Source organism: Vicugna pacos, chromosome 7 (genome assembly GCF_048564905.1).
Source record: "Vicugna pacos chromosome 7, VicPac4, whole genome shotgun sequence".
NCBI classification, from domain to species: Eukaryota; Metazoa; Chordata; class Mammalia; order Artiodactyla; family Camelidae; genus Vicugna; species Vicugna pacos.
This window is the reverse complement of record NC_132993.1, coordinates 40,443,449-40,469,477: the sequence shown is the minus strand read 5'-3', so window position 1 is coordinate 40,469,477 and position 26,029 is coordinate 40,443,449. Positions and strand designations below refer to the sequence as shown.

The following is a 26,029-nucleotide window of genomic DNA, read 5'->3' as shown; positions in this document are numbered from 1 at the left end:
AATCCTCTTCCAAGGGATTGGATTACAAAGGCTTTGCGTTTTGTTTTCATCCCAGATTCTCAAATAGCTCAAAGGGGAAAACTTAGGAAAGTGGCCTTCAAGGTTAGTGAGGACCCGCTGGAGCTGCAGCCCTGCCTCTTGGGGAACCAATCCTGCTGCCTTGGTAGGACAGGGGTACACGTGGTGCCACGGCCCGAGCTCAGGTCATTTCCAAGGCAGCCGTATACTCATGGCAGGGTAGACCAACCTGGGGGGCAGGTGGGGCTTCCCTCCTATCACTTCAACCTCATGGAACCCCTGGGCTGGACTCCAGGGAAGAAACAGCTGGATGAGACTTAGTTCTTGCTCTCAGAGTTCACAATCGAATAGAAGTCAAGTTCAGAATCAATTCTGCTCTGATCCAGGGAGAGATGCACTGCCTGCCTTCAAACTTCTGACCCACACAGAGTGTGCCACATACCTGGCCACCTGGCAGCCTGCTTGGATCCACAGAAAGGCCCTTGGACACCACCAGATATGGCCCTTCCTTCTACGGACAGTGGTCTCTAGAGTGGAGGTCTGTGCTCCAGGCCACACCTCGGGTCACAAGCAGTGCAGGGCCTGGAGCTTAGAGCCATGCTGCCCTGGCAGTAGAAGGCCACTGAGTGGGAAGTGTGACTTCCCGCCACCTGGCTTTGTTGCCACGGTGACATTGCACAAAACCAGACTGCCAGTTTTGCCTGTGGAGAAGAGCATCCTAATTTGAACCAACCCTGCGTCGTTCTGTCTCCAGTGTCTGATGTGACGCACACATCGGCCTCAGAAACTCTCCTGTTACCTTCGCTCGTGTCAGGAATGTAGGGTCCATCTGCCCCTCCCTCCTCTGTTCTCTAACCATCTCAGCAAAAAAAAAAAAAAAAAAAAGACTCATGTGTGGTCATTTCCAAACAACACACACATGGTGACCTCTCTCAAGCTTCCAGCCTCGCTAGAATGGGAGAAAATGAAAGAGTTGTCAACAGTCCAGAGGAAAGAGGAAAAATCTCATAACCGGGGCCTGGGGCTGGCCCACAGATGTTTCTGTTTGGAGGCTGAGACAAGAAATTGAAAATGTAATTTCAGCTGGGAACAGTGCCTTTGAGGGGCTAGAGCCGAGTGCCCACCTCCCTCAGCTGCTCCCCTGCCCGCCAGGGGGGCCTGCTCCAGCCTTCACACCTCTGCCAACACCCTTCTTGCATGGGTGCCCTCTTCCCCATGCCTCTCACCCATCAAGGAAGGGCTTCTTGGGTGCTCCCACTGCCCAGCTGCCCCCTTCTGGTTCCCCTCCCTGCAGCCCACATACATAACTGCCTGTGGTGTTCCTTGCCCTGGTTGGGTTCACCACACATGCCATGCCATGATGCAGGGCAGAGCACTGAACAGGAGTCTGGAGATCTCAGCTGAGTCATGGCTCTGCTGCTGTCACATGGCATGGCCCCCAGAAGGTCTGGTTCTGTCTGGACCTCAGTTTCCCCATCTGTCCCTTCCCTGTGCCATTGTGAGGTCGAGAGCAGAGATGTAGAAGCATTCCCTTCCTTTTGGAGACCTTATGGGCTCACACGTGAGTGGGGAGAGGAGGAAGAATGGGAGGAGGCAGAGGAAGAGGGACTGGTGGGCGGTGACTGCTGGGGTCAGAGGGAAGGGAGCGTGGAATGTGGTGAAGACTTAGGTTTCCCCGCTGGTGCCTGGGCTTGTGGAGGGGCAGGTGATGTGCAGGGATGTATTCATCCAGCAGCACCCCTGGAAGCCCAGCACTGAGCTCGAGGTCGTAGAGAGGATGAAGGCAAGGCCAGCTCTGCCTGTTGGGGGCTCCCAGTCTAGCGGGAGAGGGAGACGCCATGACCGTATGGCCGGGGAGAGCCTGACCGCAGTGCTAGGGAAGGATGCTTCTGGAAGGAGGGCTCCTGGATCTGATCCTGAAGGATGAGGGGGTGAGGAGGGAGGATGGTTATTCCAGGGCACAGCAAGTCCAGGTTTTCGGGTGAGAGATAGCTCATGGGGCTCATTCTGGAGCCGCTCTGGCTCCCCGTGGCTGGAGTGCAGGACAGGATGCGTGCACACAGGGATGCTCATCTGGAAATCCGAAGTGAGTAAGAGGAGCTCTGGGGTGTTCCTACTGGTCAGCTCTGGGGGCTTTAAAACCAGGCCTGCGCTCTTCTCCTTGCTGATACAGGCTCTATCAGGCATCTTCTCCCTTTGAAATACACCAGTCTCATCAATGTTGAAAACCTGTTGAGGAGGTGACTGCCACTCTGTTGGGGTGATGGTCCCTGGGGAGGAAAGGGTCTCATTCATGGCCTGCTTGTGACGCTGAGCTGACCTGAGCTCTGAGGACCACAGCGTCTTCACTGAGCTCAACCCCCAAGCCAGTGGTCCTCAGCTGGGGGCAATTTTGCACCCCAGGGGATATTTAGCAACGTCTGGGGACATATTTGGTTGTCTCCGGTTGGGGGGGGGTTACTAAACATCCTGCAATGCACAAGGCAGCCCCCACAACAGAATATCCCGCCCAAAATGTCCACTGTGCCCAGGCTCCAAACTCTCACGCGCTCAGCCTCCTCCTGCATCAGCAAGCCTGAGTGAGCCTGGATGCCTCCTCCACACTTAGAAGTCCGTCTGTTTCACTGCATCCCTCCTGTCTCTCTACCAGCCCCTAATTGCATATGCAGGGCTCTTCTTATTCATCCTTGTAACTGACCCACAGACTTTCAGAACCAGTCCTGCCAGTGACCCGTTAATCCCCTACAGAAGCTCAGCATCCTAGCCTTTCAGCCCTTTCAATTTTGAAAACGTCTCTGCTTTTACTTCCTGTTGTAGTTGTGAACAGCTTCTACTGTGTCTCTAATACTCTCCCTGCCCGGCACCTGTTGGTCATGGTGGGGTAGGTTACTTACCTCTCTAAAAGCCTCAAAGCGAGGCATAAACCCCACAGCCTAAGCTTAGGACTCAGTGACTGGTGGTGTGACATGGACGTCTAGCAGCAGATGAGTGTGACTCACCCCTGCACTGAGGCCAAAGCCTATATTGTCAGGATCTGAGGGGTCTGCAAATTGGGAGGACCTTCTGTCTGCCTGTCAGGGTGGGGAGAGTAAGGCTGGGAGGGGTGGGGAGGAAGGAGGGGAGGCCCTTGGGGGCCAGGCTGAGGATAGGTCTTACAAGGATACAGGAAGTCTGGTCTGTTTCTGACTCTTCCCCTCATTCTCTCCGTGACTGGGGGCAAGAATCTACCCTAGTCTGGGCAGTAGTTTCCCCTTGGCAAATCTGGGTCCCTGGTGCCTGTCTGGAGCCAGGCTGCAGGCAAGAATGTCACTCTCCTCCTTGCCTCCCATCTGCTGCCCTCTGGGGATCTGGATTCAGGGTGTGCCCCTAGTGTCTAAGATTTTAATGGGAAACTTACAGAGGCTGACGCTCCCCTATAAATCTTCACAGAACAGTAAAAGCTTTTTAATGACGCATTTCAAAACTTCAAAGATGATACACAGAGAAAGAAAATTGAAATCCTTAAGTTGCATGGTCGAGTCAATTAGGCCCTTCCATGTGTTGCTGCAGATCGCTGAAGTACTGTTAAGCCAGTAGACACAGTAGGTCCACCCAGTCCCTTGGGACCTGTGGTCAGCACTGTACCTACCCAGCCCGTCTTACCTCCAGAACCTGCTCAGCTGTGTAAGTCAGAGCTGTGTCGATCTTTCTTATCAGCTGGACCAATATTAGTTACCCTGAGACATCATCAGGGTCCAGCGCCAGAAGTGCAGGCAGTGGGCACTCACCACCTACGAGCAGCCTGATTTCTCCCAGAGATGCCCAATTGTCTCCAGATACCATCCCAGTGTCTCTCCTCCAAGCAGTGATGAATGCTAAGATGCTGATGGAGTCCATCAAAGTGGCTCAACCCCGAAGTGTCTAATAGATTCTTCTAGATCTGCCTCAGTGCTGACACACAGCTGCTCAGGAGACAGTCTAAAACATCTGGGTACCAAAGAATCACTTAATTCTTCCACATCCAATGGAACAAGTGATGCTGACCATGTCGATTCACATGACATGACTGATAATGAAGCAGAGGCAGGGTCCGTGGGTGAGCATGAGAGATGATCACGTATTTCTTATCACAAGTTAGGCTTGGAATGGATCTTACTTAGGTAGTTCTTCCAACAATTACTCTTGAGAGAAGAGCTCCTCTAGAAACGTACGTGAACTTTTTGCACATCCAGACCTACCAATGAATATTTGTGATCAGAAGGATCCCAGGGGCCAAATGGTTCAGGTAGTGAAATGGTACCTCTCAGCCTTTCATGCAGGAAGGAAGGGATCAGTTTCCAAAAAACCATACAACCTCATTTGGGGTGAGATCTCTCAGCACCATGGGGCTGAGGGATGTCACCAAATGACACTGGAGAGAACGTAGAGCTAGTTTTGGAAGGACCCGTTCTTTAAAACAGTGTAACATTCATGGCTGAGTAGCTTTTCCATCATCCACCCATCTCAGCCTTTTATGCTGAATGTTTTAGTAAGAAGATGCAATCCAGCGTTCATATTTGGACCAGAAAAATTTGTTGGGATGTCAATTGGCACGCACAACACAGGGCGGGGCTGTGTCTTGTGTCTAGACTACAACAACATTTACACTCTCATATTCCCCAGTGGTTATGGAAGGTCTGTCCTCATAGTGCCTTAGGTAGCCCTAGAAGGAGAATGCAATGTCAGTTGTTCCAAATATGCAAATATGTGCATATGCAAATATCTCCTACTAAACCTTTCTATGGGAGCAGGAAGCACAGAATTACAGCTAAGATTCTTTTTTCTCCAAATTACAGAAATCTTTTTGCTCAGTTGGAGGGGAATGGAACGGTGTAAAGTGTGCAAAATATTCAACAAAGGGTCATAGAGTCTACAGAAACCAAGAAGTTGTGTATAATCAGGAAGCTGGAAGAGCAGAATGAGTATGAATCCCACTGCCTCTGCAAGGCTGTCCCTCTCAACCTAAAACTCAGAGATGTTGATGTGGCCATTGAAGCGAGGTGCAGGCATGAAGAAAGATGAAGAGCCTGGGGAAAGAAGGAGGGAGAAATTCAGTGGGGGTCTAAATCATTCATGAAGATGGAGAATGTTGAACCCCTACTGAAATCACATGGTGTTTCCAGGCATTCGGCTGGGATGTGCAACAGTCTTACTTTGGGAGAACTTGTTCACTCCCTTCTTGCTCCAGTTCCAATCTCAGGGATACAGGCAGACCTCAGAGATACTGCGGACCAACACAGTAAAGCGAGTCATACGATTTTTTGGTTTCCTAGTGCATATTAAAGTATGTTTACACTATCCTGTAGTCTATTAAATGTGCGATAGCATTATGCCTAAAATATGTACATATCTTAATTAGAAAATAATTTATTGCCAAAATGCTCACCATCATCTGAGCCTTCAGCGAGTTATAATCTTTTTGCAATAATAACATTAAAGATCCCTGATCACAGAACACCATAACAAATATAATATAATAATGAAAAAGTTTGAACTACTGTGAAAATTACTAAAATGTGACACAGAGACAGAGTGAATGCTGTTGGAAAAATGGCACTGATAGACTTAACACAGGGTTGCCATGAATCTTCAACTTGTGAAAAAAAAACACAGTATCTGCGAAGCCCAGTAAAGTGAGACAGGCCTGTACTGGACTTTCCAATGCAGATGTACAAGTAAAGAAAGAAAAGCATGCCTATTTCCCTGGGCCAGTTACAATTTTGACTTCAAAAAAACTTTAGGTTTTGAAAATGTCTCCTCTTTCCCCAAACCCTGCACCCCGGGAGGCATTTCTAACCCCCAGTCTCAAACTCCGTGCTCCAGTGCTGCTGTTGAGGTATGCAACATCTGTTTCCTAGTTTGTATAATCTTAGGATAACACCAAAGCCAGATTTTTCAGAAGTATTCCATCTGCACTAAATGTGATTCCTCTGAGTTGTTCTAGAAAACTAGCTCCATGTATTAAAATCAAGTGCTGGGAAGTGCCAGGGTCTCACCTACAACAACTTTAATTTTGAAACTGAACTATTATTAAGTTGTATCTAACCCTGGACTACTGTTTAATTATGCTCGCTGCTTCTTAAGGCTTCATAAAGTAATTTTTTAAAAATGCGGATCTGTGATTACTGAACTGCTCATAGCCCTTCAGTAGCTTCTCCTGGTGACTTTGCTCTTAGAGCAAAGCCCAGAGTCCTCGCAAGGCCTCCCAGGTGACAGGCGGTGCCGCCCCGGTGGCTCCTTGTGTCCTGTGCCAAACCTCTCTCCCTACCTTTCTGGGCTCCAGCAACTGGACCTCCATCTGTGCCTTGAACCTTCCAGGATTTTTTCATACCTGGGTCTTCCCACATGCCTTTAAAGTGCCACCCTCAGGCTCCCCGGGAAAGTGGCTGGATTAAACTGTGTGTAGACCACTCATCGCCAACAGTACCCTGAAGCAACAGCACAAGGGAGGTTCTCAGTCAACAAGTGCGGCACCAGTGAATGAATGAAAGCGTGACTTCTGTCTCCTCCATTGCTCTCTGGGGTCTTGGGTACATTTGTGTTTTGCAAGGGCCTGTGTATATGTTTGTCAGTGAGTCGTGGAGGGGTGAGGTGGGGGTGGTGAAATCCTCAAAGCCCCCCAGATGGGAACTTAACGTGAGTGAGGACAAGAGATGGCTCCTGTGTGGGCCCCTGCAGCCCTAACTCTCTCTTCCTCTGCTTTTAGGTGGAAGGGGGCGTCGGTGAACTGGAATGGCTCAGACCCCATCCTGTGACCCTTCATGTTGGTAAGCCCCATGGCTCCACCGCTCATCACTGGGGGTGACGGCTGAGCCCCAGGCTTCAGGGACAAGTCTCTCAGAAGAGTGTCACCCACACCTGGGCCAGTGCTGCTGCAGAAGCATCCAGAACCTCCCTGCCCCTGCCATGGAGGGCCCGCCCAGGACTGTGACGAGGGCCCAGGGTGTTGCTACTCGCCCCACCCTCCTTCCTCCTTGCGCTGTGACTGCCCAGGACTGGAAGGAGGCTGGCCCCGGCTCTGCTGCTTTTCTTCTGCATCCCTTCCTCCCTCCCTGCTGGGCCACCCCCTCACCAAGCCTCTGACCTGGTTGGCCCGGGGGCCCTGGGCGCTCCGTATTTCTCATAGTTGGCTTTCTATAAAGCAGGAGTCAAACCCATGCCAAGGGCTGAGACTCATTTGTTCTGTTGTCACAGAGGAAGCATGAGGTCTGCACGGTTGGTGGCTGGAGTGGGGATGGGTGGTGGGGCCCCAGTGCCCTAGAGACCTGGGGGCTAAGTTGTTACTAGCTGCAGACCAGCAATGCCCTCTGGGCCAGTGGTGTCCCTGGCTGGGCTTCTGTTCTGGCCTGTCTTCTATCGGTCAGCCCCAGGCCTGAGGCACCAGGTTCCAAAAGCTGTGCTGACCAGGAGCAACTCAGGCCCTCTGGCTGCCCATTTCACCTGGGTCCCTGCAAAACCCCGAGAGGATGGTCATGTGGACTGGAGGGTAGGCTAGACTGGTCGAGCATTGGGAAAAGAACCTTCTAGGGAGGAGCCACTGGGCCATGGAGGACAATAGGATGAGGATGAGGAGACGGACTGGGTGCGGCGCCCCCCGTGTGTCTGCAGTGGAGTGTGTGTGTGGAGAGAACCAGCGGAGAGTGTGGGTGGGCAGAGATGTGGAGACCCTCGCGTTCTAGGTGGGGTAGGTGAGAATGGGGGAGACTCCATAGTCACATGTGAACAGAAAATCACACACTCAGAGCTGCCTTCATGTCACTGATTTGTATCCTGATTCCAAAAAGAAATATGAGCAAGTGTAGCAACACAGTGGGAGGCTGGTGAAGAAGAAGAACAGAGACAGAGGGTTGTGTCAAAAATGGAAGCTACGGACCCCTCTGCAGTGGCCCCCAACAGTGGTCAGCCGGGGCGCCCAGAGGCAGAGCGCGGCCTCCAGGGTCCTCTGTCTGTGACTGTTCACGTGGGAGGCAGAGCCCTCCAGAGCCACGTCCGGCACCCACCCCTCTGTGCTCACCAAGTGCTTGGGCCAGGACTCTGAGTGGGGCCTGCAGAGATGGGTGTTTACACGCGGGGACCAGGGCACACATTCCTCCTGCTTTTGCCCCGGCCCAGGGAGAGGCCTCGGAGACTCCTAGATGCTGGACGGCAGCCAGTCCCCAGTCTCTGCACCCATCCAGGGTTCAGGGCACAAGCATCTTGGGGGCTGTGCTCCCTCTGCAGCACTGGCTGAAAGGAGACCCCTTTTCTTTAAGCGCCAGGCATGCAGGAGGCAAAACTGGCATTCGCTGGTGACAACTTAAGAAGCTGTTTTGCGCTCTGGTGGGCTGGGCATGAGCAGTGGCCAGACTATGGGTCTTTGGGGAGCAGCAGGGAGGAGCTGGGAGGGAAGTGAGAGGGCAGGGAGCGCTTTGTCCAGGCTGTGCCGAGGTCCCCGTGGGGTTTGCTATGTAAACTCGAGTAGCCATTCACAGCAGGCGTCCGGCAGAAATGCTTCCTATATGTCCCTGAAATGTTTATGCATTTGTTTTCCTTGGCCAGGGCCAGGCCGCTCCAGCTGAGCGACCGAGTGGAGGAAGTCGGTTTCCCCGCAGCAGCCTTGTTTATCAGCCTGGGAAGGAAAAGTGTGTCTTTTCAATAAAACACTTAACCTCCTGACCAAGGTCCCATTGCCGGAGCTGGAGAAATCAAAATATTCCCAGCGTTGCTTGAGAAGACTGGTTCCAACAAATTACAAAAGCACTTTTCTAGAAGCCAAGACATAGGTACATGTGCAATATGACGCCCCTTGCCTGGAATTTTCTGTAAAGGAAGATGAGCAAAGTCCGGCACTGCCCTCTCCCAGGCCCACAAGCCAGAATGAACCCAAGGTACTGCTGCCAAACCTGCAAGAATGAAATAGAGGCCCTGCCTCTTTGCACACGGTGGTCTCCATCTGGGCTGAATAATTTTCTAGGGAGACTGTGAATAAGCCTCAGACGGCCCATAACTCCCCCTCCAAATTATATTAAAATCTTTGTGTACATGTACATTTGTGTAATTTCCTAAGGAGAGAGTCGATAGCCTACCTCATGGCCTTGGACTTGGAACAACGCCCCACTCTCTGTGAAAGGTTAAGAACCATATCCTAGAGCTGAGTGGCCTCTCAAGGGCTGAACCTGGGCTTGCCTGCTCCTCTCTGGCCTCTACATGCACAAGGGGCCGGTTTACTGAAAAAAGCAGAACTCAATGTGTTGCAAGCAGGAAGCAGCTTTATTCCTTCTTATTACAGTTGGCACCTTGTATCCGTGGGTTCTGCCTCTGTGGATACTGGAGGGCCAACGATGGGACTTGAGCATCTGCAGAATTTGGTATCCATGGTGCATCCTGGAACCAACCCCCCTCGGATGCCGAGGGACGACTGTATTTCTCATTGGATTCTCTCTTTCTCTTGGCCATTTGTTCCTTGGTCTCTGGATGAAAGAGAAGGCTGATCCCACTGTTCTTCCGGCAGTGTGAACAGTAAGACCAGTCTGCTGGCAACACCTAGCCCCATACTCTTATCACTGAAAAGTGCCCCCTCCCCCTGCTCTTATGGGGACCTCTTACTCATAGGGGTCTTTCCTGAGTCAGCTGATTCATCCTTAGGCTGCTGCTTATGGAAGCTCCCAACACCTGCCCCTACCCAGCTTCTGGTGGAGTCAACCTCCCTTCTTCCCCTTTTAAGAAGACAGGAGTCGTCCTTCTGCGGGATCCACATTTGAACCAAGCAAAGGACCAACGCATCTTTGCCTCCCAAATTCTGGAAGTCAGACCTTTCCCACCTCAGCCTGCCTGTCGGCTCAGCCACCCCTCAGGAGCGCGACATCTCACCGTTCTCAGGTGGGAGTCAGGGACCGCTCCACACTGCGGGGCACATACGACTTTCAAGGAGTTCTTTCAGGGAGTTCTCTTGAAGCCTCCCTCACTTGGCTTAAGGAGAGGAGATGGCCCATGAGTAGGAAGTGGGGAAGGGGATCCCAGCGCACTGATGTCTCTCTCCAAGGAGGTCCTTGCAAGCTGCTGGCCTCTTCCGCTGCCTGCCCAGTGCTTTCCTCGCCTTCTCCCACAGCCAGTGGGCGTGATGAGCCATCCTCGGCAGAACCACCTGCACCTCTCTGCAGTTCTACGTGGCAGCGACACAGGTAAGTAGAGCAGCTTCCAGAGGAACTGCAGGAGTTCCTGGGGGCAGAGCTGGGCCAGGACTCAGGGGACGCTGGGGGATACCCTACACTGGGGTTGCGTCTGGACCCTACTTGACTGCTCCCCAGGGTCTCCATGTCTGAGCTGGAAGGAAAGTCAGGGGCCAGGGCTGGGCCCTAGCCCGTTGAAGTCACCAGTGATAGAAGAGGGGGCAGAGTGGGTGCAGGCTGCTGGGAGGGCCGGGAGCAGTGAGGGGCAAGTGTTGGAAGCTCTGCCCTAGAGCTTGTGATTTTGTGGGGTGACAGTGTGGAAACTCAGAAGCCGTCCGCATAGTGAAGAAGTACTGAAGGGACGCGTAGGAGGAGTGTGTGTAGGCCCGCCAGGGAGGAAACTGCATCAGGTTTAGTCCTGACTCACTGCTTCCTGCCTCTGTGGCCATGAGCCCTTGACATAAGCTCTCTGGACCTCAGTTTCCTCATGGGTAAAATGGCCCCTTCATAGGCTGTGATGAGGATGAGGTGAGTCAATACACTGTGAGCACGTGGAACAGGGCCTGCACAGCACAAGGACTTGGTAAGTTTGTTCTTAGTATTTCCAGCGTGGGCTAGAAGATGCTCCTCAGTGCAGCATCCAACCTGGACCTTTAAAGATGGGCAGGGTTTTGACGAGTGCAGAATTGGATGGAAGATCATTCCAAATGGAAGGAACGGTGAGAGAGCCAAGAGACCATCAAAGTCCAAGGCGTCTGTTGGTCTCATCGAGGATGACCTGAAAGTGGGCGGCCCGGAGACGAGGCAGAGTAAGTGAAGGCCTTCAATGGCGGGCCTCAGGGCTGGGATGTTTTCTCTGGAGACAAGGACTGCTTAGAGCTTTCATTTAGAACTTTCTTCTTGGCAGGCGAATGGGAGTGAGGCAGAGGCGGGTGGGGGGGCACATTGCGGGGCTACTGTGATGCTCCCAGGGAAGGCAGTACTAGTGGAGAGGCAAGGAGGGGATGGAGGTGGCGGATGCTGATGGCCTTTGCTATCGGAGGCCCTGTGGACTGTCCTCCCTGGCCACTGCACCCTTATAGGATCCTGAAACTTGCAGGAGGCAAGGAGGCTGCCAAGCCTATGTGCAGGTATTTCTCTCCACCTACCAGAGTTCTCCCTACTCCCTAATCATGCCCTAATCCTCACGGGGCTGTAGGAGCTGTAATTACCAGGCAAAAATGCCAGGCATTTGTGATAATGGAGATTGCTTAATGCAGGAGAAGGGGTGGGCTGGCAGGTGGGCGGGCAAGTGGGCAGGCAGGCTGCCTGTAGGTCATGGCAGTCCAGTGCCAGTGCCTGCACGTCCTGGGGGCCGTTGCTCCCGCAGACCTGCTCCACACGAGAGAAGGAGCAGAATCCCACTGGCTGGGCACTCAGCAATCACAATCTGCCTGCACACCCCTCCTTCCATATCATGGTGCTTCATCCCACTGCCCAGCCCACATTCCCACAAACAACCCATCCTGTTCTTCAGGAAGTCACCAAAGCCTTCTCTTTACAAATGGGAAACTGACCAGGTAGCAGTCCTTAGTTAAGAGCCCTCCTGGGATGTTTCTGCTTCACAGGGGTCTCTTGGAGACCAGACCCCTAAGATGGTCTTTGGGCGGAAGGGAATACATCTAATGGGAAGGCCGTGGGGGTGGTGATTCCAGTCCGCCTCTAATTCCGTCTCCTCCCCCCTCCACCTCCACTCCCTCCTCCAGCTCCATGCACTCCCCATCCCAGAGCATAGGAGCTGCTTCCCCAGGGAAGCTCCTTGCTGCCTAAGGCCTTCGCTAGTGCTCTTTGCAGCACCTGGGTCCCTGCCCTCTGTCTTCTTGTGTCTGTCTGTCAAATACTACCCATCCTTCAAGGATTATCTCTAAGGCCCCTCCTCTAGGAAGCCCTCCTGGGTTGCCCAGCTGAAAATGCCAGCCACGCCTCTGGTCAGCTCCTCTCTTACAAACCCAGATCCCAGTGAGTGGGTGTTGGTCACACAGCTATAAGTTTCCCCTCCACCACAGGCTGTGTTTCCTTCTCCTGGGCCTAGGAGTCCTGGTCTTTCCTTACCCCCTCCCCACCAACCTGTACCAGCCCCATCCTGGGGGATGAAGCCCAAGGTTCATTCTCTTTGAAAAAGCCCCTCCCCAGCCCACACCTGCAGCCTCCCTTCACCCCCCTGCCCCGCCTCCAGGCCCAGAGCCACAGTCACTGGGTGTTGGGGAGAGGAGGCGGTGCTTGAGGTCTCTAAACCGTTGAGTTGGGTGTGGTTTTGAGATTAAACCTGGCACCTTTCCTGCGGCCTTTGATAAGGGTTATCCTGGGTGCTTATCTGGCAAGTTCTCTTTTAAGGCCCACTCACATCAGTGAGGCTCAGCGAGGTCCCAGCTCCCAGTGGAGTGGAGCCCTGGGGGATAAGCGCCCACCTCCCGTGCCCTGCCGGGGCGCCCAGGGAAGGCACTCTCAGGGACACGGGGCCCTGTCCCCTCTGCCTCACCCCTTCTGTGCTCCAGCACAGAGGCTGAACCCGAGGGGGTGCTGTTAATAATGACGTCAGCACAACTGTGTCAACAGACTGCACTGCATATGGGAACCTTAGTCTAAAGGAAGGATTGTTCTATTATCAGTTGTCTTCTGACATCCTGTTCTCCAAACTCCCGGGCTTAGATCCTTCTTGGATTTTATTGGGGGCATAGGGCTCCGAGGAGAGGACTTGTATGAACGGGAGCAGTTAGGGAGGCTTCTCGGAGGGGGAGGATTGAAGCCTGACCCTGAAGGGGAGGGTAGGAGGGGCAGAGGCACTCGGGGCAGGATGGGCAGGGGCAGAGCTGCCAGGGGAAAGGGGCCTGGGCAGTCTGGGGTGGCAGGGAGACTGAGGATATTAGGGCTGGATCCTGAAGGGCTTTGCACATCAGGCCAAGAAGCCTGAGCTGCCTTTGCGAGCACTGGGGAGCCATGGGGGTTTCAGAGCAGGGCAGTGGTGGATCCAAGCTGTTTTAGAAGACTGACATTGCAACAGTGTGGAGGGCGGCTCAGAGGAAAGAAGACAGCTTCTGGGTTAGGGCTGTGGAGACAAGGAGCAGATGGGTGACATCCTGCCTTTTAGTGATTCAGCCTGGGGAGCAAGGTGGGGGACCCAGGGGCCAGAGTCAAGGCCCCTCTCTCCCCTGCTTCTTGGCAAGCAGATCTCCGCCTTGAGTAACCATTCCCGCTGCCTGCTCTCCTGTCTGCACTGGCAGCTGCAGCTCTCCTGGGAACAGTCTTTACAAAACATCCCTACCTCCTGATGAAGGCTTCCTCCGTCTCCTGCCTTGGCAAACCATGAAGGAGGGGGCCTCAATTCGAGGAAGTGCCCAGGCTTTTGTTCTGGCCCTGGCCACGGCTGGACCCACTGCCCATTGTTTTCAAAGCTGTTGGTGACCTTGGGCCAGCTGGACAGGACCTGCCGGCTCCCTTGGGTCTGGCCACCTCCAAGGGCGCATGGAAGACAGCCAGTCCGGCAGGATGGTTCTCAGTCCCTCGGTGGCCTTGGGGAGGGCCTCTGCCCACTGGGGGGCCTCGGTGCCCCATCTGTGTTCTCAGAGTCTGAAATCTCTAGTACTGGTCATTTGGGGGTGTCAGTGGGCATTCTGGAAACTGCTTATCTTCTGAGGACCAGGAATCAGGCAGCAAAGCAAACAAAGAGCTCCCAGCCCATGGTCTGAGGTTCACGCTTCCTCCACATCTGCTGTACTCTCTCTGGGTTTTGGGGATCCTTGCTGCACCCATTTCAGGGTTTGTGCTGTGTGAAAGGCCCCTGGACAGCTTGGCAGAGTGGTATGAGCTCATGCCTGGAGTTTGATGACATGGGTTTAGAGCTTAGCTCCAACGTCTGAGTTGTATCATCTAAGTTACAAAATAAAAACTTCTCTGAGCCTCAAATTCCCTACCTGTAAGATGGGAATAGTCGTGTCCTGTGCCTCTGAAGGTTGGTATGAGGAGTAAGTGGACAACGCTCGGAACAGGGCTTAGCACCTCATGTGGGCCCAGTAGATGCTGGCTCTTCCACTGGGAGCTGAATGGGAGGGCACAGGAATTGGGGGGGGGGTCTAACTCACTGAGGGTCAAGAAGGATGACCATGCAGAAGCTGTGATGCAGTGAGGCCAACTGGACCTTAGCCATGGCCACTGACCCCTGAAAGTCAGTCCCTCTCCCGCTGTCTTTCCAAACCCACTGCCAAATGGCAGTCCCTCTGCTCCTTTCCCCAGCTCTTATTGGGCCCCATAGCTGCTTCTGCATGAGATGGAGAAATGTCTTCCTCTCTGGTTGCCCCTTTAAGGCTCTCCCTCCCCACTCTGGGCTTTGATCTCCTGTTTGTAAAATGAGGCAATTGGATGAGGTGACATTCGCGGTAGTGACCACTCGTGAGCCGAGACCCGAGGGCTCCAGCGGCCGGCACGGTGGGCAGCACCGACAGGCGTCTCCCTCCCACCTCCCACTTCCAGCTGAGGAAACCGAGTCTCAGAGCGCTAGGGCCCCCAGGCTCACAGAGGGCAGGGGCCACGTCCCTCCTATTTGCTCTCCTGCCTCCTGGAAGGTCAAGCAGGGCGGAGGAGAGGGTGGGGCTTCCTGGAACCCCCTCCTCTCCTATCTTCTCTTGCTGCTGCCCCAGTCGCCAGCCCAGGCCTGAGACTTGGAGGCTCTGGAAACATCTGCGAGTGTACTGGTTTCTACACCCGCAAGCGATTGGGTGGGAGCCCAGCCTTTCCTTCAGTTCAGGCTTTCAGACTTCTCCCCTCGAGCAGCCCGGAGAGAAGGGTGGGTCACAGTCCCTGAATGGCCCTGCCCAGAAGGAAGGCTGACCAGCCAAGGCAGCGGCAGCCATCCAGCCCCAGTGTCTCCTGCAAACCCCACTTCTCGCTGCTCCTCAGCCCCTGATGGCTTCGGCAATCACAGAAAACACCAAGCGCTTTTTCCTTTCTTCCCTGCGAACACAGACACACCTTGGCTTTATTTGTCTAAAGATTTTCCATTTCCTTTACTGGAAAGTCATCAGGGTCCTGCACGTCCCTTTCAACACAAAGGAGGCTGGGAAGAGAGGGTGTGTCCTGGGTCACCCGAGGAAGGCTGAGAACCCAGCCCCGGGTGACCCTGCTGTGCTCTCCCTGAACCCCCTTCAGGCTGAGATGACCACCAGGGTTGGCCTTTCATGAGAACATGCCTGTTTAGGAGTGAGGGGCCTTGGGCTGGGGCAGTGACTTCCCAAGGATCTCATGCCACAAGGCTGACCAAGTCTCTCTCCCCCTGGGTCCCATCCATGGCTTGGCCCACAGTCCCTAACTGTCCAAGCTCCTCTTTCAGCCCCAGCTCCTACCCACACTGCTCTGGGTGTAGAACTCCCTGAGGGCAGAGCCTTTGCACCTCCAGTGAGAGTGCTCCCTGAGCAGGCAGGGCCCAGGCTTTGCCCTCTACACGGGAAGCAGAGACTCAGGCTGTCCTGGGCATGGGGGTGGCAGAGGGGCACTGTGCCATCCCACCCCCACCAGCCTCTCTCTGAGGGTCTGAGCCAGCAGTGGAGAGAGGATCAGTGGGGAAGCTCCCCACCTCTGCTGTGGCTGGAAGCCCACCGCATCCCACCCCTCCTGCTCAGACTTTCCTCTCCCCAGACTGCCTCCCTTCCTTTACATAAACAAATCTATCTGCCATGTCTCCTCCTCCAGGAAGCCTTTCTTGATTATTGGGAAGAGGTGGGGCTCTTCCACTGCCCACAGATCCACCTCACCCCTTCCGGAGGCTCAAATCTGGCCTTAGCTGCCCTCCCCTGGACGCTCAGGGCTGTGTGGTGAGGCATCAGAGCCCCTGGTTTCCTCTGGTGTCAGAGGCCCTCAAGCCAGCTCGTGTCTGAGCCAGTAGGTGGTGGGAGGGTGGTCTCCTATGGGCACTGACCATGGCGCTGACCCAGGCTAGACACTGTTATCTAAACTGTGACTCTCCATCAGGGATGCACCCTGCTGAGGTGCCCAAGCTCAGTCCTTCTCCTGGAAAGGCCCACAGTGCCCCTAAACACAGCCTGTTTCTCAAACCTCCTGATGGTAAGATCTGCTCAAGCAGTTTCCTGGGCAACCAGAATCAGAGGAAAGACTTTCTCCTGGTGACAGGCAGCTGCCCCTGTTACAGAGTAAGAGTTGGTAAACAATTCTTTCCTTTTTTGCCATAGCTTCCAGGAAGCTCAGATGGAGGGTGATACTCAATTGCAATCTGTCTCCTGTATCATCCTGTCTTCCTTACTTTGTGTGTTTTTATTTTAACTAGATTGTGACCAGGGGTTTATTTTGTTTGTTTGCTTTCGTAATTTAGCCTCGGCTGCTCAAAGTCCTGAGACCAGGGGACCTGAAACCAGGAACATCACCTGGGAGCTTATTAGAAATGCAAACTCTTGGGCCCTACCCAGACCTACTGAATCAGATCTGCATTTTAACAAAATCCCCAGGGATCTTGGGGACAGGCATCTTCACCTTAAAGTCTGAGAAGCACTGATGGAATCCTCAAATGCCTTTGGAGAAGCTATAAAAGGTATGTGAAATAAAACCTGTAATGATTTTCCCCTTTCCTACCTTGATTTTCTACCAAAGAAATTTGTCTTTGCTGCAGCCCCATCCAAGCCTGACCCCACCCCTTCAAACCAGCCCTGGCTCTGATTGTGGTCCTCACTTCTGCTCTCTGGCAGGGTCAGATCACTGAGGTGTATGGGATGGGAGCCCTCTTGGGTTGTCAGCTGTAGGATGAAGTGGGTGGGACTCTCCATGAACCAACTATCTGCTCCCTCATGGACCAAGGTCATCCTCCTACACTATGGGGCTCTCAGCAGTGGCCGCTCCTGGCCACTCCTGGGGTAATGAAATTGTGTTGGCGTGATCTTACTGAGCTTGGGCCCCTCATTGCCACCAGGATGAAGCAGGAGCACAGAGGGCATGAGAGACCTGGGGATGGCCCCTCTGAGAAGTGGCAGCTCCTAGAAAATAGTCCTTAAGTTTCCGCTTCTGCTCTAAAGAGCTATTGCTGGTCTGGGGTTGGGACACACTTGGTCTGTGGCCCTGAACGGCAGCACTGGGAAAGGTGGCATCATTGCTGGGAAGTGACATATAAGGAGCAACTCTGTAACCATAAGAGCTGTCCCACAATGTGTGCATAAGAGGTTCCCTGGGGGGAAAGTACCCACAGAAGGGGTCACACCCCTTTGGCAGCGATGATATTAAGGACCTTCCTGAGTCTGATGATATGCGATGCTAGGCAGCCCTTGTGATCCCTTCAGATCCTTTATAGTCTATGATTCAAAGTCCTCCTCCTCCAGAAAGGCTTCTGTGATATCTCCCGCCCTCACTGATTGCTCCCTCCCCTCCAGCTCATAATCTTGCCCAGGTGCTTCTTTGACTGCCCTGTATTTGTAAGTCTGGGTCCCCCAAACAGCCTGGGAACCCGAGGTCTAGGTCTCCTCCTCTGCCCACCTGTGCTTAGACTGGCAGGGTGGGGGTGAGAGGAAAATGCAGACACGCCTGGCGGGCCCCTCCTTCCCGGCTGACTGCCTCAAAAAAATGGCCCCTTTCAGGGCTTCTGGCTCTTCAACAAGGAGGACTTGCAGGAGGACCTCTTACCCATCCCTAGCCTGCTGCCAGCAGTGTGTTTATCCTCTGTCAGGCCTGGGCAGAGGCAGGATCAGTATAAGGGACCTGGAGTTCCTGAGTTTAAGGCCCTGCAGCCCCCACCCCTCCAGCCCTGGCTCCTCAGAGGTCCCAGTGATGTCAGCCTGGGGAGCGGGTGTGTGCGTTGGGGGCAGCGAGTCCTTCCTTGTCCACCGTGTGCCCACCTAGCTAAGGTGCTAAGTCGAGGCTAGCTCACTGTGAATGATATTGGGAAGGCCACTTTAGCCTATGGCCTCAGTTTGCCTTTGTGCAATAGGGTCTTAATAACCTGAAGGCCCTTCTGTCCTAATGGTCTAATACTCTGGGAGTTCAGAGGTGCCCAGTCCTGGTGACAGGAGGTCCCTGGAGGGGGCCACATGGGCACCCTGTGAGCTGACTTCCTAGGACTGACAGGCATACCTGTAGAACAAGAGCACAGAGCAGGAGGTGTGTGTGTTGGGGTGAGGCTGCTGGCGCTGGGGGCTGGGGAGTTAGGGCCTGGCTGAGCACAAGGGCCCTGGGGCAGGGGGCCATGTCATCATTTTCTCATTAGGCAAGACAGCAATCCGCCTGTGTGAGATGATCTTGCTGGCCCTGTGGGCTCCAGGAATGTTGGCTTCACATGAATAGAATCCCCAGACTGGACCACGGAGGGAGGGGTCTCCGGTGGATGGGGACAAGGGCAGCCCTGCCTACTTCCACCCACCCTCCTAGACTTACCCCTACTGGCCCCAGCCCACAGCATCATGACATCCTAGGAAACCTAAGAGAGAAAGAAGGGCATCCTATAATTGGCCTGCCCATCCCTGCTTTGTGGGGGCCAGCACACCCCTCTTGACATTGGCTGGTGGGCTGGCAGATGGCTGGTTTCATCACCTCTGAAAACTTTCCCCGAGCTGCCCTGCACCCTGAGCCTGCTCCCTACCTGGCTGTGAGCAGAGAGCTGGGTCAGACCCAGTCCTCATCCCCACCTGGGGTGACGGGGTCCCATCTGGAGATGAAGAGAGGCTAGGTCACACGTAGCAATAAATATAGTGTCCCCAAGCAAGGAATCACAAAGGTATGGTGTTACGGAAACACCCACCACTGTGTTCCTTTTGCCCACAGCTCCTCCCCTTCACTGTTTAAATTCAGCTTCGTGTTAAGAAGCTGGGAGAGGCCCCTGGATTATGAGCAGCATGGGTGGCCCCAGCTGTGAGTGCTCAGAGGTGCCAGAGAGACCGTTCAGAGGTCCCGAGGGTCAGGGTACAGGCAGCAGGGGCCACAGTATATACATGGTAGAGGGTTTTGGAGGTGCAGGGATTTGTGACCTGTGTGTTTGCACACATTTGTACATGTGAGGATGTGTTTGCACCTGCAGGTGTATGTATTTGGGCATACACAGGTGTTTGTATGAGTGCAGCATGTTTTATATATGCACATTGGACATGTGCACATTGCATGTATATGCATGTGTGTCCATGTGCACTGTCTATGCATATGTGTGTGCACGTGTGTGAGAACTTGCCCTGTGTTTGTGTGCACGTGCACATTCATGCAAGTCCAGTCACTGTCAGGGGAGGAGGAAGGGGACAGCCCGGCCTGTATTGTGGCACCCTGTGTTGTGGCCAGGTGTGACTTGGCAGGGTAGGCAAGAAGGAGGGGGGACCCACAATGAAGGAGGAGAGGGTTGGGGATACAGCCCAGCCCAAGAATACACCTTACTGGTTGGAAGGGTCATTCTGATCACAGCTGGCACAGGCCCGTCTCCAGCCCTGCCCTGGTACTGCCCTTGGCCTTTGTGATGGTGGTGGACACTCACACCTGAACACTCCCTCTGGGATGCTGGCCCTAGGTGAGGCCTGGGGTGGGAGAGGGGAGGGGAACATGAGAAGCCTCAAAAAGTGAGCAGAATTCCAGGAGCCACAGGGAGAGACATGTCAGGGACTACAGCGTTGGTGGGGAGCTGAAGTGGCTCAGGCCCTGCTGGGAGACATGAAAATGGCAGGTCCTGGGGACGGGTGAGTAGAAGGCAGGCTCCCTCAAAGATACCTTCTGGCTGCCTGGGCATTTTTCTGACACCTTGCTAGAGTCCAAGGAGGAGGTGGCCTCTAGTCCAGCAGAGAAGGGAGGAAGAGGCTGGGTGAAGCTGCCAGACCAGGCCTGGGCAGGAACCATTCTGGCTCCACCCTGACGCACCAAAAACCCCCGAGCACGTCCCCTCACTTCTCTGAGCCTCCATTTCCCCACACGCAAAATGAGGGCATCAGATCCCCCGCTGTCTCACCCCCTTCTCCCAAGTCTTGATGCTTTATGATCTAACAAGGCAAATATGGGATATTTTTGAGGGGCCAGGGCAGCAAGTGGTAGGGGGTTTGGAGAGTCAAGCTGAAGCTGCAGTAGCGGCCAGGGCAGAGGAACATGGGAGTGCCCCGTGGGTGCCCAGGGTGAGGAAATGTTCCAGCAGCAACTTCCCTTCCAGGTACCCATCCAGCCGAGGCTGGCTCCAGGTGGAGCCCCTGGTCCTTCCCCCTACCAAGGGTGTGGTCGGCAGCTTGGGACAAATACCACCACTAGCATTTTCTGGAAGTGAGAGATGCCGCCCTTCTCGCCCGAGGGGCAGGGCTAGAGAGATCGTGACCTCACTCCCTCTCAGAGGACCTCCTCCAGTCCCAGCAGAGTTGGGGGAGGGCGGCTGTGTCCTCAGGGCACCCCATTCAGGCCTGGGAACCCAGCCCAGACTCTCCAACACTCTCGCAGACCCCAGACCCCAGCGGGGCAGGGGTAAGCTTTCCCATCCTGTTCTCTGACTCCTCTGTGGCATCAAGCAGGGGCTGCTACTGGGGAGTTGGTAAAATATCAAAATAGAAAATCCTGCTTTCCAAAGATAGGTTTGACTCTGCCCGCCCCACCCCACCCCCTACCCCCCCTCCCAACAAGCCTCAGGGCAGGCAGGGGTGGGGATGAGGGCAGTGAGAGGAGAAATGAATGGGAGGCAGTAGTTTAGAAAATTACTAAATTGTTCCACCTCTGGTGAATCACCGGTGGCCCCGCTAAATCCGGTTTTGATTTAAGGGGGATCGTGTGACGCCTAAATGGCCCACAGTTATCTGTTAGTCAGAGAGGAATTCACATGCTTTGAGAGGTGGGTATCTTGTCTCTCGGGGGAGTTGGACAGACAGAGAGTAGATGCTTCCAAGATGAGCCCCCTGCCACGCCCAGGCCCATGCTAGGCTCTGCTGGGGGCACGGTGGAGCAGGGAGGGGAAGACCCAAGCCCTGCCCTCGGGTCCAGCCTCACCCCACGGGGTCAGGAGGCGACAGCCCAGGCGGGGGTGAGCTCACGGCTGTAACTGTGGGTGCTGCCCTGGAGGAGGGCTGGGGGAGGCTGGTGCAGCTGGGAAGGCGGAGGAAGGAGGCTGCTTGGGCAGGAGGGAGAGTGCACCTGCAAACATCCCGGGACAGAGGGCCAGGGCACAGGAGCCTGGGCCCTTGTCTGGGGCTGGGAAGGGGTGCGGGCCAGTGCCGTAGGGGTGATGAGTGCAGCGTCTTGAGGACAGGCCAAGGAGTTTGAGTCTCCATTTTGGTCTCTGTGCTCTGGGCCTGGGTCCCTCCTCTTCTCTCTCTTGGAGGGGAGTGGCCATGCCTCACAGGAAGGGTGACTCCACACTGGTGCCAAATCCTGCTTTGGCCCAGGCCTCCCGGGCACAGACAGGCCGCATCTGGATGGCCTAGAGCCAGGGCTGGCCGCTCCTAGGTCAAGTTCAGGGTGGGATGGTAGCAAGTGCCCTGCTGAGGGGCAGAGCCAGAGGCAGCAGAGGGATTCTCTGGGAGGGGGCATCCAGTGGTTTTTCACCACCCTCTCCGGGCCCCTCGGGGACTTTGTCCTGTACTGCCACCTCCACCAGTGCTCTCTGACGTGATTTAGAAAAGCCTGAGGGATTTGGGGGAATTCATCCAGCTGCTGGTGAGCTGACGGTCCTGGCCAGTCTGCTGTCTGAGTCCCCTCCCGTCTCACACTCCATCTTCCTGGTGGGCCTCCTGGAGGGAGTGAAGTCATTGTTCCCCACAGCTCAGACTGCGGGTGGGAAATCCCCGCCTGGCCCAGAAGGGAGGGTCCATTCCCCTCGGTCCCTCTGTCCTGTGCTCCACAGAAGCTTCTGGCTAAGAGTGACAGGCACGGCCACACCCATGGGCATCTTCTTCCCACACAGCCGAGGTCTGGATCCTTGGCCAACATCTGAGGCTCTATGCGCCCACCTCTGGACAAAACTGAGGTTCTCCCACTGGATCCGGGTGGGGACTGGGACCAGATGGCCCTGGGAACAGCCAGCTCCCACTGGAATGCCGGTCTCGCAGACGCGTCAGGAATAAGGCACATCTGGAAAAGCGATCACTGAGACTGTTGCTCCAGCAGGGCCAGACAGTGCCCAGGCCTGAATGGCCTCCAGCCCCGCCCCAGGAGCTGGGGAGGGGGGCAACCCCCCTTTGTTTAGCCTGGCTCAGGCCTGTGGGCTCTGGAGGCTGGGCCCACGCCGCTGCCCCTGGGAGGGCCGCACTGCGGGGGGAGCTGGGTGGAGGCAGTGCCCTCCTCAGAGCCCAAGCTCCCAGGCTGGTGGGGCTGCAGGCATGGCTCTGGCCTCTCCCAGCTTCTCCATGTGCGCACTCTTAGCCCAGTGCTCGCTCCCCACACACCCCTTCCTTGCCCCACCCCAGTCATGTGGGAAATTGAAGATGGTCCTCTCACTCCCACCCTGCACCCATCCCAGTGCCTCTGGGGCCAGCTTTGCCCAGCCCTTGTACTTGCTCCTGGGCCAACAGTGGGGTTTCCATCTGGTAACCAGACCCGTCAGGGGCCCTTCCTAACAGAGAACGGGTCCCTGAGTTCTAATCCCAGTTCTGCCGTTCCTTGGAAAATCACCTGCCATCTGAGCCTCCCAGGGTTGTGATGAGGACGGGCCGTCAGACAAAGGCTGTTTCCTTCCTTCCTTCCTTCCCTGATTGGCCTGGATTTGTGGCAGACCAGGGAGAAGGAGGTGGAGGGGTTTGAAGCCCTCTGGGGCCTGGTGCTCCCCTTTCCCCGCTGAAATGGTCAGGTCACGGTCACAGAGGCCGCTCTGCATTGTGCGAGGTAGTGGGTGAATGAGGTGGGCATTGTTCTGGAGATGCCTGCATTCTGCTGGCGCCTCCTGGTGACGGCAATGCCCTTGTCCAAAGGAAGGCGCATAATGGTGACATTAAGGCAGAGGCATTGCTGGCCCGGGGAGGGGTGGGAGACACAGGGGCAGGTGGTGGGGATGTTGCCCTGAGGGTCCTCATATCATTCTGAAGCCAGTGGGTAACTCATTTGCCTGGGCAAATGTCACAACCCCTTGTTCCCCATCTCCTGCCCTGCTCCAGGAGGAGATGGGCCCCTGGCAAGCACACACTCACATACATGTGCCCCCCAACAGTCAGCCACACAGAGCCTGCAGGCTCAGGTGTAGAATGTATACTTCAGGGGAACAAGGAGCTGGGCCGTCTGGCTCATAGATGTCTCCGTGTCCAGAGCAGTGTTTGGCACATGACGTGCGCTAAGTAAATATCTGTTGGATAAACGAGCCCTTCCCAGGTGACTCTTACCTTCATGCATAGTGGCACATCATGTGTCCTCTGCTGCATGGATCCTGACCTGGCCCGCGGACACATTGTGGACCCAGGAGGGTACACAGGCCCACACAGGCTGATTCCTGTCTCTGGGGTGCTGCACCCCAGCACCAGCCCGAGTCCAGTGGCCCCTGTGGGCCTAGTGCCAGCTCTCCCCAGCTGCCTTCCTCAGGCCCTCCTGACTGGGCCCCAGCACCTAACAGCATCAGCACTTGTCCCTGTACCCAGCAGAGCGCAGGGACAGGTGTGAGGGTCAGCAGGAGCAGGAAGCCGAGGGGGAAGGAGGGGAACAATGAACATGTCCCTCAGTGATCACGGAGCCTGTGGCCTGAAGGGATGGTCCTGCTCTAAGGGGCACCGCAGCCCTGCCCTCAGAGTCTGGTCTGAGGGGAAACAGGGCCATCCACCAAAGCCTCAGAGAGAGGGCATCCCCGCCACGTGGAGGGAGCTCTGGTCAAAGGCGCCGGGACTGACCAGAGAACCCTTCACCATGGGGCGTGGTTGCCATCAGACCATAGGACCATGGGCCAGCGTGTGAGGAGCCTCCCGGGGCATGGGGAGCTGAGCCAGGCCTGCCCACAGTGAAGGATGTAGAGGAGGTTCTGGGAAGTGGCCCAGCGGGGCCAGCTCCCTCTCGGATGGTTAATAAGGCACCAATTATCCGGCCACCCGGGCTCTTGGAGCTGGCAGGGCTCACGGCCACCACTCTGCCTCCTTGCTGCAGATCCACACGTCCACTCTGTCCTGTACTTACAGACAGTTCGGTGCGCCCAGGTGAGCATAGCTCTGTCTACCTCCACCCCCTGCGGGGCCTTTGCTCCCGGCAAACACCGGGTTGGTCCCTGGGCGGTTCATCACTGGGGCCAGGGTGGCCCTGGTGTGCTCTGCAGCCAGGCAGGAGGGTGGCCAGTGGGGGCTGCTGTCATCTTCTGCAGATGGCCTCTGGACAGGAGGCACAAGATCCATGTGCTCATCCCTGCCCTGCCCCTGGCACACACAGAACTCAAAGTCTTTCTTCTCACTGGGCCTCAGTTTCCCACCTGTAAAATGGGGAGAAGCCAGCTTTCAGTGTAGGGTTATGGTGAGGCAGGCAGGAGGAGGGAGGGGAGGGCCAGAGAGGCCCCTCCCTTCTGGGCCTGGCCCTGCCCAGGGCCCCGCCTGGCTCCTCTTCCCACACAATAACATGCAGCAGGCTGGTGGACTGGGCCTGGGGGTTCCTGACCGGCCTCCTAGCCCAAGAGTCCAGTTTCTTGCTCAGTTTATTGGCTGCCGCAGGGCCTCTGGATTGGAGACACACGGGGCACAGGTTGGATGAAGGGGCTGAGGTGCAGGGATGGTCTGCAGAGCAGCCTCTTCCCCGCCCCCTGCTGGGGGCGTTGTCTGGTCACCCCCACCTCCCCTCCGCTCACTCATCTTTCTCTTTTCCATTCTTGCCTCTGGGTCCAGTCCTGTATCCCCTCTTTCCAGCTGTCTCTTCACCCTGTGTGCTCTCTCTGTCTCTGCCTGGGGACCTATCTCTTTCACTTCTACTTCTGCACTGATCATAGTTCTCTGTCCTTCCTTGTCTCTCTGTCTCTTCCTCCCTCTGTCTGTCTCATTTTCCTCTTTCCTTCTCGGGTCCGTGTCTCTCTGCCCCTCCCTCTCGTACTCCCTCCTTCTTTCCCCTCTCCTCGTCTTTTCCACCCGGGTCTTCCAGTCTCTGGGTTAAGCTATCCTTCCTCCTATCTCCCCAGCGGCCTGCCAGCTTGAGAGGAAAGTCCTCACCTGCCTGCATCTTCCCCCGCTGGCCCCGAGATCATTTGCTCAAATTGCTCCAGAAGCTTGAGGTCTCCCAGAGTGGGGGGTCTCCCGCATCCCTGCCTGTTTCAGGCCTGCCCTTGACCACAGAGTGGAGGGTGGTGCACAGACAAGCTCTCTGTACTCTCTGATGTCTCTGTGCGCCCATCAACTGAGGCCTGGCCAGTGGGGCAAGGGGCTCTGGGACATTCCGACAGTGACATCCAGTAGGCAGGCCTGGGCTGGGATGTGGGAGGCCCAGACCACCCCTCAGGACCCCTGGACCCGTGGACTCCAGACTAATGCTGCTTCGGGGTGGGATGGGGGTGCCAGGCCAGCAGGGTCATGGTGCCTGCTTTCAGGAGGGCAACGTCCACCTGCTGAGGCCAACCGCTCACCCCGCCTCATCAGGAGTGCCTGGCTTTGTCCTTGGGCACCCCCTGAGCTTTGCACATAGGGCGGGGACACCTGGATTTCTCTGGCCCCCTGAGTGGGGCCAACTTGGAGGAATTTCCCAAAGCCTATTAGAGCAGTGGCTGCCTCCTGCCTGCCTCCTCAGGCTGGGCAGGGCTGAGGGCGGAGGGAGAGAGGGAGGGAGGGGAGAGAGGAGGAAGGGAAAAAAAGTTGGCAGGCCGACAGGAGAGCTGTGCCTGCATCCATCTCTGAGAGGAGGCCCGTGCGGTGTGGGGCGGGCCAGGAGCAAGGAGAGGCCTTCCTCCCTTTGTGCTCCCCCCTTCCCCCCCCCACCTCGGGGCCCTATAAATA

At 55.5% G+C, this 26,029-nt stretch overlaps 1 protein-coding gene and 1 pseudogene across 12 annotated transcripts in view; both read left to right on the top strand.

Moving 5' to 3' along the window:
* MINDY4 (MINDY lysine 48 deubiquitinase 4) overlaps nt 1–16,752 on the top strand; it is a 107,701-nt gene extending 90,949 nt beyond the window's left edge. For 3 of the 12 annotated variants that reach the window (XR_012074374.1, XM_072964724.1, XM_072964728.1), the window contains one exon: nt 6,743–7,194. Coding sequence is in view for 6 of the 12 variants with exons in the window: in XM_072964724.1 (XP_072820825.1) it covers nt 6,743–6,791 (49 nt within the window). In the remaining 6 variants the exon portion in view is untranslated. Of the gene's footprint in view, nt 1–404; nt 881–4,832; nt 5,484–6,742; nt 7,195–8,574; nt 10,197–16,542 lie in introns of those variants that run through there. The other 9 variants (XM_072964726.1, XM_072964723.1, XM_072964727.1 and 6 more) reach the window with 6 other exon arrangements.
* On the top strand, nt 3,980–4,693 carry LOC140697489 (oxysterol-binding protein-related protein 9-like; annotated as a pseudogene).
* Nucleotides 16,753–26,029: the final 9,277 nt, after the last annotated feature.